Below are 15,421 nucleotides of genomic sequence, written 5' to 3' on the forward strand. Positions count from 1 at the left end.
TACAAGAAATAAATAATTTTAAACGACAACTATACGAACATATTTACTTAAAAAACAAAACAATAGAATCAATAATAACTTGGGAAGAGAAAGCCACCAATCATGGAACAGTATTATCGACAGGGGGAGTAACAAGTGGGGAGATTTATGAAGGGAATGAAATTAGAGATGATGTAATTACACTGTACCTGTACAAGCAGTGGTAGATTGGCCGAGCGGACTTCGTCCCCACACTTTGAGTGGACTGCATACTGGAAGTTCGCTCGTGGATTCGCGCCTCGCTCGGACGGGCTGGCGGCGTGTGGAGTTTTCCGGGTTTTCTCCGCGTCGGTGACGTCTGAATAGGGGCCGGCTTCCCATAAAAGTTCTTTCCCCGCGCGCGTATTGGTCAATCAATAAGGCCAGCTCTTCGGTCGCCTAGCGATCAAAAACAACCTACTCGGAGTATAGAACCTACTTGTGCTGAACACTCCATATTAACACCCCATCGAAAGAAAGTGGCGAATTTCTGCACAGGTGCACGCCGGGGGCCTTAAAATTCAGTTCTCAAAATTAAAAAAAAAATATTTTAATTAATTATTATTTTTTCATAATAAAAATAATTAATAATTTAGCAATATTTCCTTGATTAAATCACCCCTAACTGTTTACCAAACAATAGTGAAATCTATTATAATAATTTACAAATAAATTTTATATACAAATAATTTACTAGATTTATTTTTAATTTATTTGTAATCTACGAATGATAAATAAATTTATTATTCGTTAATTACTAGATTTTTGAAATACAAATCGCTGGCAAATTTAAAAATAAATTATTTTTTTTTAATCCATGGATTACTAGATTTTTTTGTTTTTAACACTTTTACTTATTGAAATTTAATCATTTTTGTATCAATAAGTTTCAATTTTCATAATTAATACTGAGCATCAGTAATCTTTTAAATATAGCCAGGCAGTTGTAATTTTATATTGGTTAATTTTCAATGTTATTTCCCTATGTCTCACTTTTTTGGACCACCGGTATAGCGCCTTCCAGAGTAAAACACGTGCGCGTAGAATGCACATTGTATGGTGTAGGCGTAGTGAAAATATTTAGAGGGGGCCTCAAAATTGAATTGCGCCTGGGGCCTCTCAAGTGTTTTTTTCACTCTTTACGTCCTATGGGCACTAAGAGGGCCTCTTTAATTAAGCAAGCCGATTATGGGTTCGGCCAGGCCCACAATGGGGCGGCCGGGTGGTGAGGGACAGGGTCCGACATATCCGGACGGACCACCCCCGAAAAATTCCTGACCCGTCGGGATTCGAACCCGGGTCCCTCAAAGCAGTAGGCTGCCACCTTGACTGTTCGACCAGCTGGCCACTTCTTTCAAAGTGCTGTAAATCTGCCACTGTGTACAAGCAAAGGATATGTAAGTTTAAGAAAATGTTTTAACCACCTTTTTAAAATACTTAAATGCTTAAGTGTTAGTTTGTGTTTATTATATAGAGGTTTATTGTTTGAATATGATAAGAATTTTCCTATTGATTTATTTAAATCTTTGTGTAATTATCTACCAAAAATCTGTAAGTCATTTTAATTGTATTATTGTCAGGGAAAAGGTTTTTAGAATATTGTTTTAATTTTATAAAATCTTGTTTTAGCACCTCGTTAATGTAAACCTGCTGAGGGACCTTGGTTAATGTTACCCTAGGTATCGAGATGGCGGCTCGTCTCCGATCCCAGCAATCAGAAGAAAGAAAACAGTGGGGACGCACATTCTAACCTAACCTATTCTAATAATTATGGTAATTTATTAGAATAGGTTAGGTTAGGTTAGAACGTGCGTCCCCACTGTTTCCTTGCTTCTGTTTTTCTGGAATCGGAGACGAGCCGCCATCTCGATATCTAGGGTAACATTAACCCGGACCTTAAGGTCCGAACACAAACATAGTGTGTACAGGTGAATAATAAAGATAGTTTTTTCTGAATGAGTTTCCTTAATTCGTACACCCGTACAATAAGTCCTAATAATTCGATATGTTTTAGTAGTCGTTTATCCAATATATTGTAGATAATAAGGACATAGGTGTATGAATCAATACAGTACTTAGATTTAACAAGAGAAATGTTTTATATAAAGTGTTAATTTGCGTATTATATATATATATATAATACGTATTTTACGTTTTATTTATTTTAAATATAAATACATTCTAGATAATTGTATTACAGTAAAAATAAAAATTGTAAAAGATCTGGCAACACTGATTAACAAACGTACGAAGTGTTTCGAAGATACAATTGTTTTGGTGTTAGACGTTTGAGTATAATCAATAATTTCAGTTCGTTACGTTTTATTTTCAATAATAATAAAAAGTATTAAAATTTCAAAATACTAAAAATAATTTGTATTGTTTGTAACACAAATTACGAATTGTTCATATTTTTATCTTGTTATAGAAGACGAATGAGAAGTATTCTGTTCATTTTGAAATCAAAGGTTTTTTCTTTTTAAATAAATATTCTTATAATGTACCATGAATATCAATCAAAATACAAGTTCATATCAAATAATGTGTATAATGACATTTTGATTCAATATTTAGTGGAAAGATTTCACATTTTATGAAGTGATGAGAAGAGTATAACAATAGTTAAATGAGATGAAAAGTTACAAAACATAACATCAATATTGTTATTGATTCAGTTTGAGTTGTATATTATTAGCTTGTCTCGCAGCTGGCAAAGGCTTCTTCCAATTGTTTTCATTTCTGCTCGCAGTTGTGCATCTTAAGTATTGTCGAGATGGGAAATTATCTCGTTTCCATCTTTCCTTTGTTGACCAAGATTTCTTTTGTCATATGTGGGGAACCAATCTGTTGATGATTTGTCCTGGTAATAGTGTTTTTGCATTAATGCACGACCCTTTTCTCTTTTAAGGATTTTGAGAATTGTTTTTGTTTTCTCTCTTATAGTAGAGGCTTGGACTTTATCTCTTTTTGATATTCCCGTTGTGTTCCTCTATTGCTCTTTAGCAAGTTTGGACTCGTTTATTTTGATGTTAAGCATCGAGTTTGAATGAAGATTAGGTAAAAGTGGGTAGCAAGACTGTATCCGAGAGGGGTGCTTGTGGTGCTGCAGAACCCCTTTGATACCAAAACAATTGGTTTTGTTACTTTAAATAAAAATAAATATAATAATGAACATTGCATGATTTCAGTTGGGTAAGATTAGGTAACTAAAGTAATTATAAGATAATTGAGTAACATTCTCAAAAATCAACAGAGCATGTGCGTTGATCACCTCTGAATCAGTCTTGAACAACATCCATAATCTCAAAATCCAGGATACACCACTGGTTGTATGACTATTGAATATTTTACTCTTGAAGTTGAAAGGATTAAAAATTTTTTACACCTAGTTTTTCATGTTTCAATAGTTTTTACATGAATTGACAATTCTGAATTCAGTTTCCTTATCTGTTCTTATTGTTGAATAAACAATTTGTCTTAACTGTTTAAAGTGTTCTACATAATTTATTGTATGATTGTCTATTTTAATGGCTGGAGTATATGGTTTGTCATGATATTTGATTTTTTTCTAATCAGCCCTGATGGAAGGAGGAAAGGTATAGTTGTAGCAGCAGAAACCTTATTGTTTTTGCCTTAATGAATTTCTTTGTTTCCTTGCAAGGACATATACACTGTGGTGTGTAACTCTGCCCATGCCAGTTCCAAGCTCAGATGCAAAAAGGGAGGGGAGGAGTAAACATCTCATTAAAAAAACTGGGTACAGCTGGTCTGGCTATTTGCCCCCCCAGTAAAGGGCTCCCACCAGAGATTACTGGTAAAGAAGATGGCAGATAAAACCTATAAGGAATATCAATGACTCCTCTACAACCCCATCTACAAGTAACGTCTGCCAACTATGCGGTGTGGCAGCAAAAGGTGTCTGCTCCATGTCAGGAGTGACCTTTATGATGGAGGAAGATGATAGATGCCATGGGCCCTCTGGCTTAAGCCATCATGGCTGACCAATACTATCTCCAGAAGACAGACTTTATTGGCATTCTCCCTTGAACTCCTGTCTATTTCAGTTGTGGGTGAACATGGAATCCCTTTTGCTTAATAAATGATATGAACTTTGATGGTACTATGGGGGATAACCAAGCCATGGCTACAGAGGTGAGGACCATTGGCAGCATAAATGAAAGGCAACCATAGAACACTTCAATTGCCTAATACTCCCAGAGGAAACATAAAGAGAAAGATAAACTCAATCCAATACATATTCCGAACTTTAACTTAATCATAGCCTAAAATCATCCAAAATATGGACTTGCCACTTATGCAAGAGACAGCATAAAAGAACAAACTATCTCTACCAAACATGGCACATTCTACATCAGCATCAAGATAGACCTGAATATCATCAATGTGCATAAACTTCCTTTAAAAAATTGGACAGAACAGATTCTTCCAATTGAAAACCCAACTGTTTATAAGGGTGACTTCGATTCACACCATTCAGACTGGGACTATTCATCTGAAAATGACAATGGTATTAAACTTACTGAATTATTGAAAACAATTTATATCTAGTATATTATCCAAAAGCTAGAGGTTCCTTTTTTTCTGGGAGATGGAGACAAATTTACAATCTTGATCTCTGTCTGGCAACTAAAAATGATCATTACATACCTATTCCAACATCACGAGATACTAGGCTCATTCCACTGACCAATTATTACAGAAATTGGTATCAGCATCCCATATACAACTGACCCTCAAATTTCCAGATGGAATCTAAATAAAGCTCACTGGGAAGGCTATAGGAAAGTAATAGAAGAAAATATTAACAGAATCCCACTTTCTACTTCACAATATGCAAGATTTATGAGGTTAATCACGAAAGCAGCAAAGACAAATAGCCCAAGAGGTTGTTATGGGGAGTGCATATCAAGATGGGATAATCTCACAAACTAACTATTCCAGGATTACAAAAGAACAGAACAGTCAGAAATTGCAAATAAACTTATCCAAAGACTGGACACAATAAGAAAAGACAAGTGGATAAAATTAACAGAAGGGAGGAATTTAGTTCATTCCAGCAGAAAGAGTTGGGCCATGTTATGTAAGTTTGAGGGAGCAAACACTACCAATCACCCTAGTCCTAATGTAATTTCAGATCAAATAGCTACCTCATTAACAGAGTCATCTAGGATTAAGCCTTCAGAAAAACAAGAAGAATCTTAAGAAAACTACACAGAGAAACTTAAAACAACTGGGCACGGACTTAGTCTACAAAGACACTAGAGAGGAAATTCAGTCAGAGCTCTTCAATTTATTAAAAGGAGTAAAGCAGCTGGAATAGGTAGGTAACATTTTGCTCAAATTTTTAATTGAAATGGGTCTCATTGGGAGAACCTGGTTATTAAACTTGATGTCAACCATCATTACTTCAGGTAGAGTTCCAAAATTTTGGAAGGAAACCAAAGTTATTGCTATCCTTAAAGCCTTACTTATAATACACATCTAGAAGGAACAAGAAAGAAGTTGGAAACTCGCAACAATTTCATATTTTGTCTTGCAGGGATAACACAGTTGTGAAGTGCAAACACTAAGAATCTCAGCTCTTTCCTTAGTGTACCCAGTCTCTGAATACTGTACTGCAGCTGGGAACAGCATCACACACACAAAGTTGATTGATGTAGAACTTAACAAAACAATGAGGACAGTTTCTGAAACACACTGTTCAACTCCTACTCTTGATTTCCAGTATTGGCAAACATCCTCCCTCCTCTTTTAGAAGAAAAACCTCTAATTAAAAGAATATAAAATCATAGAAAATGAATTATACCCTATCAGAAACCTCCTTCTCAGTCCACCTCAGGAAAGATTAAAATCGAGGAAATCAATATGAAAAGAGGTTAAAATATTGCAAGAAACACAATTCAACATATCTGTAGCATGGAAGGAGGAATGGAATTTTCTTGATTTTACTAATGCCTAATTATTGACCCTGAAAAGAGGCAACCAGGATTCAATCTCCCAAGAAAATCATGGACAACACTTAATAGAGTAAGGATTAATCATGAATGCTGCAAATATCTCTTCAATAAATGGTAGTGATCAATAGACCCTTCATGTAAATGTATATCCCTCTAAACCATGATACACATAGCAACTGATTGTCCTATCTATGGCTTCCCAGGGCCTCTTGAGGAAATACATCATGTCTCAGAGGATGCCAAGTCATGGATACATAATCTTTCCCTTATTGTATAGACATTTGTACATAGTTTTGTAAATCTTAATTTATCTTATCCATAGGCTTAAATAAAAATAAAATAAAACTGGTATGTGGAATAGAGAATATTGAAAAATCTCTTCTGAATAAAAAGATTGGTGAGTCTGATCCAGTTGATTCATTGGGATAGGGCAGTTCGGGAAATGTGGTTAGGAGAGGGACTCGAGATTATAAGATTATACCAGAGCCTATGCCATCTCTCCACATAGCTGTTCCTAATTAATTTGTAGATTATGCCTAGAGGATTTTGATCTACATTAATAGTTTGCCCAGTTCTAATATCTCAGATAAGCCTCACAAAGACTTAGGCTTATTTCATGTGTTGCGACAGATGTGGTTTATTTTTTGAACTTAAGTTGTAGAGCCCATTTTGGTTAGTCAAAAAAAGAGCAAGAGTTTCAAGTAAAAATAGGAGTATTTAATTTACTGTAGATGAAAAATTATGTGAAGGAATAAAGTAATAAAAAGGAAACAAGGTCTAAAAAGAGTATTGGAAACATGGATTTTATTCATTTTGTCCCGATTTTGCCTTGGTACTTACTAACTATAAGTTCCTGATTTTACAATATATACACTATATATTATGTATGTACTGTACTATGCAAACTGATTATGCTTAATCTTTACATGAATACATTATTATAGGTATATTTTAAATTGTAAATATGTTATAAATTATATTTTTCAATTGTAGAAATTATGTAAATAATTTGTAATTTGCACATTGTCAATACATCTGGAAGGAAGCTTCAAGAACAAACTCAAATATCCAAACTATGATCTTTCTTCTAGAACAATTCACAGTCATATAGTATAAGTATATAAAAAACAATCAAAGGAACTGGCTGTATAAGTAAGAAATCACCACAATAATCAAAAATCCAACAAAAAAGATCAACACTTAAAAGAAAACTAATATTTTCAACCAAACTTTATCAGGTATTATCAAGTAATTGTGTCGTTTATTCAAATTTGTAAATTTCTATTTTGTTTGACAGTAATTTCATTATAGACCTGATGATAACCATCAGTTGAAAATGTTTTATTAGTGTTCTTTTTTGCTGGATTTTTGGATATTGTGGTAATCTCTTATAAGTAAGTGATTGATAACCAAGCATTCATTTTTTTTTATTGTAATAAGAACTAAAATAATTTATTGATATTGAATTATTCATTAATAAAATGTAATCTTAGATTTGTTGTTCAAGACAAAATCTTTTTTATTTTAAATTTTATTCCTAAATCCTCTGGGCATCCAACACCTGCATCATCCTCATAAGTATGATACAGAAGTCAATCCAAACTACACTGGTTCAAAACTTAAGCAACAATTGTATTTTTGCCGTAACTCTGCAAGAAATCACCTAGGAGACACGAAATTTGGAAAACAGAGACAGTGTTTTGTATTTAAGGAATAAAGAAAGCATACAAGTGCAAAAATGAATATAATGCATACAGTATGGAATCAAAGCTGCCTTCTTATTATAGTCTTGCAATGTGCATGCTGATTGCACGCATTTTATGTCCTTACGTCATCCACGATGTCTTCTTCCTTCAAATGAATTACCTTTCTACTGAATTGGCTGTTCATTGTACTGATCGCAACAAGCTTTTTTTTACAATTTCATGGATGTCTGCTTGAAAATTACATTGTTACTTAAGTTTTGCACGCCAGTGTATTTTAGAAGTAGTGAGTTACTTAAGAATTTAATTTATCTTAAAAAGAAATCAAAGTACTTTAATGTGTATTATGGGTACTTAAAGTAATCTATAATGCATCATCTTTTCAAAGAAAAATATATAGAAAAATTACAAATAATTTAAATACGGTGTAGGTAATAAAACAAATTATGATTTGGACTTTGTTCACTTTAGAATTCAACCTTCCATATATTTCTTATGGTATACATACTAAATCAAAAACTCCAATAAATTTTTGAATTTATACAAATTTTAAAAAGTTATTTTAGTGTAGAATCATGCTATATAAGAAACAAAATTCTGGTATACTTTAAACTTCACATAAAATTGAATGATTTTAACTAAATATAAAAACTATTGTTAAATATTATTTCAATTATATTTTTTTTCTAAAAATATTCATAGACAAGTAGAGCTATTGATATTGATCTGTTTATCAAAAATTTGTTTCATAAGACTTACAATGAATATATATATTAAATTAAATAGGATTTTATTTTAAGAATAAATTGCTTTAATATTGCTATGAATTTGTTTTAAAATTATAGAAAAGAATTATGAATCTAAAACAAATTTTGTTAATATTATTACAATCATAAAAAATTGATTGAAAGTTTGTTTAATTTAAGGAAGAAAATATTTTACTTCATTTGAACATACTGATACAAGATCATGCCACCTAATAGTAAAAAGCCAAAATTGGAAAAACCTGCTAAAAAAAGACAAACAGCAAAATCTAAAGTAAACAAGGCAGATGAAGAAATAATTGTTGTACCCAGCACATATAAAGAAAGTTTAGAAAATGTAAATAAATTTTTTAATAGAATTTCTATTAGAAAAATCCTAAAGTTTATATATATGATAAAAAAGAAAATATAAATATATTGTCTATATCTGAATTTCTTTCATTATCTTTTTGAACACCATCAGGTTGGCTAAATGTTTTATTTCAATTTTAGAAATATTTATTGTAAAACTTATTTTAAAAAAGAAACAAAAGAAAAAACATTCTTAATATTAAAGTCTACATAGAGAAATTCAGATATAAAAAAAATGTCTAGTTAAAAAATTACTAGTTATGCTAATTAACTGTAATTAATTAGCATAACTTAGTTAAAATTACTAGCTAATTATTAATGTTATTCTTAACATTATATTTCTAACTAGCTGTTACCCGCAACTTTTCCCGCACAGATTTTGCAAGCAATCCCCATTTATATTCAGTATTTCAACGACAATAGTAATTGTTATATAACATCTACCGCTGAGAATGATGAGAATCAAACTGTTTTCAATTTGATCAATTTTCTGGAACATTTACAATCATTCTATAATTGAACCAATATGCAATAACAAATTCGAATTTAAAACGGTTCGAACATTTGGTTAAAAAATTGAAATTATATAAAAAATATTTATAACAATGTCTGAAATGTTATCAATTTAATATGCCTGAGTACTCAATGAAGACTAAACGCAGTTAAAAACAAAAAATCTGCATCTAAAATAGTACAGTAGCTGTTTTTCAGGTTAAGCCTTAATGCTTTCCCTCTCCCCCACGGGAATTTTGAAAAATTCCTTCTTAGAGTGTGTTTTCATGACGTACCCTAACTGTGTACCAAATTTCACCTCTAGGTTCAGCGGTTTGCTCTGGGCGGTGATGAATCAGTCAGTCAGGACAAGTAATTTTATATATTTAGATAATATAATGTTAAGAATAACAACAATAAAATACCTCAGTAATAATAATTTTAAATTTAATAATTAACATCAAATTTGTTGCAAAAACCCATGAAATATGTTATGAAATTTCTAAAATATCTAGGAAAAAAGTTAAAACATGTTTCAGTAAAAGAATGGATCTGTTTTAATTTGTAGTTGGTGGTAATTTGTATACTTAAAGTAATGTTGCCATATATGTCATATTTTGCTTCTCATTCTGATGTTCAGTTGCATACACTATTATACCTAAAAACTTCAAAAATAGTTTTTCCTATTTTTAAGGTTTTCATGAGAAAATACTTGATTACTATTATTTCCTACAGATAAATCATTACATTTTCATTATCTCATATTTAAATATGAAAAAGTTTACCTAAATCCCTAATCTAGAACAAAGAATGAAAGGAGAGGAGGATATCCATACACTGTAGTCCACTCATATTCTAGGCTACTTTGTTAATCACATTCATGAATCATCAGATAATAATTTTTTCTATCAATAAATTATTATTTAATTTTAAATTTCTGCCAATAACTAAATTAACAGATAAATGATAAGAAATATATTCAATATATTGTTTTTGCATGACTGTAAGATTATTTTTCTGTTTGTAATAAAAGTTCTGTCTTGGAATTCTCTTGTCCTTAATTGCAACTTACATGAAAGGAATCTTTTGACATATATTTGAATCAGCAGTGCAATAAAGCTTTCTGAACTGTGGAGTATATAAGAACTATGACAGCTGCTACCATATTTTCATCACACAAAAGTATGCTCTTCTATAGATCAAAATCAACACTATCTTTCACAAAATACCAAAAATTCCAGCAATGAGTTGAGTAACTTCCCGGTCAAACTTTAAAATTGTGTGTGGTGTCATCTGTTGAGATTTTATTTTTAAAACTTTTTATGTTATTAATTATTATAAAATGGTAAAGTCTTAATTTTGAGGGTACAGATACTTTTATAAAAAGTTGCAAATGAAAATAATGAGTAAAGTCCAACCCACTTGAGATATGACAAATGACCACCCCCCTCTATCTCCCACCTCCTTGACATTTAACCACCAAAATTTAATAGTATCAATCACCTAATACACAAACCTCACTACAAAATTTCAGAAATTTTTAACAAAAGACACAGGAGTTAAGCTTCAGAGTGGATAAACAAAATTGTCCCAAACACACATATTCTAACATCCATTCATACAGAAAAGCCACAAATTTTTTTTTTTTTGCATTTCTCGATGTTTCAAGGTCCTGGTCCAAAAATTAAAATCTTGGGGGTCATTTTTTGATTAGTCACCATACTTTTCCTTTATTATATACAACAACTGGGAAAGTAAAATTCACTATTTTTTCACTAGGGACCGCATTATATACATATATGCCGCATATATTATATACAACAACTGGGAAAGTAAAATTCACTATTTTTTCACTAGGGACCGCATTAAAAAAAACGCATAAAAAAAATCGCACGAAACTTTACGAGGGGCTATAAAAAATAGTTTTCGCAACACAATTACAAAAATTTTTTTTATGCGGTCAATAGGGACCGCATAAAAGAAGTCTCACATAGAAAATAACTCAAAACCGTACGAAATAGAATTTATTGACAACAGATGTCAGCACTTGACTGCATCGTCTGGTCTATCGTCTGTTTTACATATTTTTGTCCAGATGGTGTTTTGTTGACTTAAAAAGTAAATTATTTCATTTTTCACATATTCATGCAATAATATTACTATAATAAGTTCATTTATGCTATAATAAGTTTATTTAGCTATAATAAGTCAACGTGAGACATGACGAATCACACGAGACTAGTCGCCAACTATACCGCACAAATAAAAAATCGCACAAAAAAAAGGCACAAATTAAAAATTCGCATAAAAAAATCGCACAGAAAAAGACTGCATAAAAACAGGTTTGACTGTAATTGAAATTAAATGATATATGTTTTAATATAAATTAAAAACAAATAATATAATATATATAGATTTTTAAAAATATTGTTTAAAATTAGTTTATTTTTGTTTTAGAAGATGCTATTAATAAATTGAATAAAACATTAATTTTTGAAATCTTTAAAATATTATTGCAGGAAAATAATGATAATCTAACAATTACTATAGATGATGATGATGATGATGCATGATGATGATGATGATAATAATAATGATGACTGTATAATAATAGAAGAATCAAGTGATGAAGCAAAGGTAAGTACACTTTAATAGACATGTAATATTCATAAAAGAGTTTATTTTACTAATAATACTGTTATTTATTGTAAATTCAGAAAGTGAGATCGTCTCTTGGTGACAGTAAATGCTCTTGGACTGTTGATAACTTAATTTCAGAATCTGTTTTGGTGAGTCCTAATATTGCAAGAAATGTTATAAAACTTTTGGATCAAGAATGTACTATTCCATTCATAGCTCGATATAGACGAGAACAAACAGGCGATATACCTGTTGAAAAACTAAGAGAAATTCAAGAAACTTATGAAACTGTAAAGTAAGATATATAAAATGCAATATTATTTTTTATATTTTTTTTTATTTTATGGAAAAGCAAATATTTAATTATTCTGTTATTAAATAAAATGTAATATTGTATATAACTTACATAACTAAATTTGAATGTGTGTGTAAAACCCATGAATCAGATAAAATTAGAATTAATTGACTAATGCTAGCTTTATGCAAGTCTTTTGGTTAAAGTAAGTAACAGTCTAATTCATTTTGAATTTTTATCCATATAAAGGATGCTTTATTTGATCACAAGATGCTAAAACTGATATTATCCAAAAGTGAATGGATGATACAAGAACTATAACTTAAAATTTGGGATTTATCCAGATAATGTGAAATCTGTTCATTGTTGTTTGGATAGAGCGGAATATAGATGTTGCCTTTTTTTATGAGCATGAGAGTTTTGTTTTTTAATCACTACATGAAAAATGAGAACAGGATAATGTATAACATGTCTGGCAATCTATCATCAGACTAGCTGTTACCCGTGGCTTTGTCCGCCGAGGATTTTGCAATTCGATAGAAATAGCCCTCATTCAGTACTTCACTAAGATTCTCAATCATTAGTTTTTGCTAATTTGGTAAAATTACTGATTTTTGTTTGTTTCAAAACTATGGACTGCTAATGCACCTAAATTCAAGTTTCAAATATTATGGGATTCTGAGATATGAAAAATCTGAGTTTAATTTTTTTTTAAACATAAATGACATTATCAGAAAATTCCTAAATTTACGTAAATAAATAAATTTATAAATACTTACAGAAAAATAGAGTTTCAGTTACCCCAGTACCTCTTTGTAAACCACATTTGTGGTACAGTTTTTTGAGGCTAAGATGACCAGACTACTTGCAGAGCTTACTCTGGAACATGCGACATAGAACTGTCCATGAGAAAAACGGTCTTCACTCAAGTTGCAGAACTGCTATAATTATTTCCATCACTATCATGTGACATAATCGAAAAATCATCCCAGTGACTCATCACATAAGCCACTATTTCTGCATGTACTTCTTTGGCCATCACTTGAGTGTCATACAAAACAAAGAATATTGCTCTAAAGAGGCAAGCTTCATTGCTTATAATTAAACCAGCTACTGGAAAAATAAACTATTAAAAAACAAAAACCGTAATGTTTCCAGCAATAAAAACTATTTAATAATAACGTTTTCGACTGTTTTAAACAGCCATCATCAGTTACAACGAACTTAAACAAAAAAGAATGCAGAAAAAAATAGAACACAAGCAATACAAATATTTAAAATTCAAAAATAATTCCAAAGTAAAAAATGCCGTCGTATATTAGAAACTAACAAAACTGCGCATGCGCTAAATATCGTAGTAAGAATAAAAATAAAAACAAATAACAAAAATACTTCCGCAAAAATATTTCTATTACAAGAAAAGAAACGTTATGCATTTCGGTAAAACGACTTCCATGCCGTGGATAAAGCATCTGCATCCCTATGGTTAATGCAACCCGTGTTAACGTGGGCTTTGTATATTTCCAGCTTTTCTAGATGTTTCAGCATTTGTTTGTTGGTCGTGGCCCTGATAATAGATGCTTTGTCCCAATGAACGTCGACATCTTGATGCTTAGCGAAAGCTGCTAGCACAGTAGAATCTAAGCTCTTATTGATGGAGTATCTATGCTCCTTAAGCCTCTGCTTTAAATGTCTCATAGTTGCACCAACGTATACCAGATCTGTGTTAAATCGGCGATCTTTTAAAGGTATAGAATATACCCCCGTCTTAAAACTCTGGTTTTCTTTCTTCTTGTCGTTTCTTAATAATCGATATACTGTAGGATTACGCCGATATAACACCTTCATGTTGTTATTTCTGGCTACTTTCTTAATCATCGTGTGCAAGAATGGAAAATAATTGAGAATCACTTTTCTTCCTTGATTCATAGGAGGAAGCTGCCGATTTTTTGCCTTCCGAAATTTGTCGATAAGCCCATCAATCTCCTTACTCCGATATCCGTGTTGTAATGCTGTAGTGCGGATGTAATCTAACTCCTTGTAGGTGTCAATAACACTGGTGCAATGTGTGTGAGCACGTTTGATCCAGGCGTGAAAAGCTGCATACTTAAAATTCATAGGATCGAAAGAATTTTTTGGTATAATAATGGGCTGATAGCTGGGTTTTCTATAAACGTCCGTCCATATTTGACCCTCCTTGCATGTGATTGAAAGATCAAGGAAATTTACATTAGAAGCACTTTCTTGGTCCAGCGCTAAAGTCAAACCATACGGGTTTTTGTTGATTTCTTGAAGGAACTGCAGAGCGCTACTATTATTTTTCCAAAGGATGAAAACATCATCAACATATCTTGCATATAAAATGATTTGGTGTTGAAAGAAGGGTATGACTTTGTTTTCCAAGCGACGTAAAACAAGCTCACATAAAATAGAGGACATAGGGCTCCCCATAGGTACCCCTCTTTCTTGCAAATATGTTTCATCTTCAAATTCGAAAAACGATGTGTAACATATTAAATTTGCAAGCTCCAAAATGCTGGAATGGTATTTCGTTGCATTATCTATATTAGCAAAAAGAAAGTCTCTCAGTTCACAAAAACACGGCGGCAGTCTTATAGACGGAAACAAGGACTTAAAATCCATCACTGTCATATATTCCTTATCCTTGAGTGTAATGTTGTTGAGTTTTTCCACCAGTTGCACTGCGTTTTGTATAGCATAGGGGTATTCTTGAATCTTTGGCCGGATAAACTTGACAAGCTGCTTCTCAATGGCAAATGTAGGGGATCCGCACTTCTCTATTACAGGGCGTATTTGGTAACCAGGCTTGTGCGTTTTACCAAAAGCGAAAATTCTAGGCGTTTTTGGAGCCTGTAAAACTGAATTATGCATACGTAAAATACGAGCCAACGGGGTTAAAGAGAATTTCTTGACTCTTTGCTGCAGCGATTCCATATATTTGTTGGGAGCATGTTGACATTCGGTGGTTCTGATGTATTCATGTAATTTATGGTTATACGAGTCACGTTTTGTAAGGACAACACCTTTAGATTTATCTGCTTTAATAAGTACTATATCATTCATTTGTAGCCATTGTCTTGACATTTCAATGCAGCTGTGGAAACGTCTTGCTTCTAAGTTAGACTTTCTTTCATTTGCGGAGCTAAACCTTGCTTTCCA

At 31.9% G+C, this 15,421-nt stretch overlaps 2 protein-coding genes across 2 annotated transcripts in view; both read left to right on the forward strand.

Moving 5' to 3' along the window:
• The window catches only part of LOC136984439 (heat shock protein 60A-like), a 181,905-nt gene that overhangs the window by 46,899 nt on the left and 119,585 nt on the right, over nucleotides 1–15,421 (forward strand). The window lies entirely within an intron of this gene.
• Nucleotides 8,669–15,421, forward strand: part of LOC136984414 (S1 RNA-binding domain-containing protein 1-like) — a 38,429-nt gene continuing 31,676 nt past the window's right edge. The window contains exons 1-3 of the mRNA XM_067281382.1: nucleotides 8,669–8,800; nucleotides 11,857–11,943; nucleotides 12,024–12,241. Coding sequence (XP_067137483.1) covers nucleotides 8,669–8,800; nucleotides 11,857–11,943; nucleotides 12,024–12,241 — 437 coding nt within the window. The remainder of the gene's footprint in view (nucleotides 8,801–11,856; nucleotides 11,944–12,023; nucleotides 12,242–15,421) is intronic.

The sequence above is a fragment of the Centruroides vittatus genome, unplaced genomic scaffold (assembly GCF_030686945.1).
Source record: "Centruroides vittatus isolate TY-2023 unplaced genomic scaffold, ASM3068694v2 contig_918, whole genome shotgun sequence".
Taxonomy (NCBI): Eukaryota; Metazoa; Arthropoda; class Arachnida; order Scorpiones; family Buthidae; genus Centruroides; species Centruroides vittatus.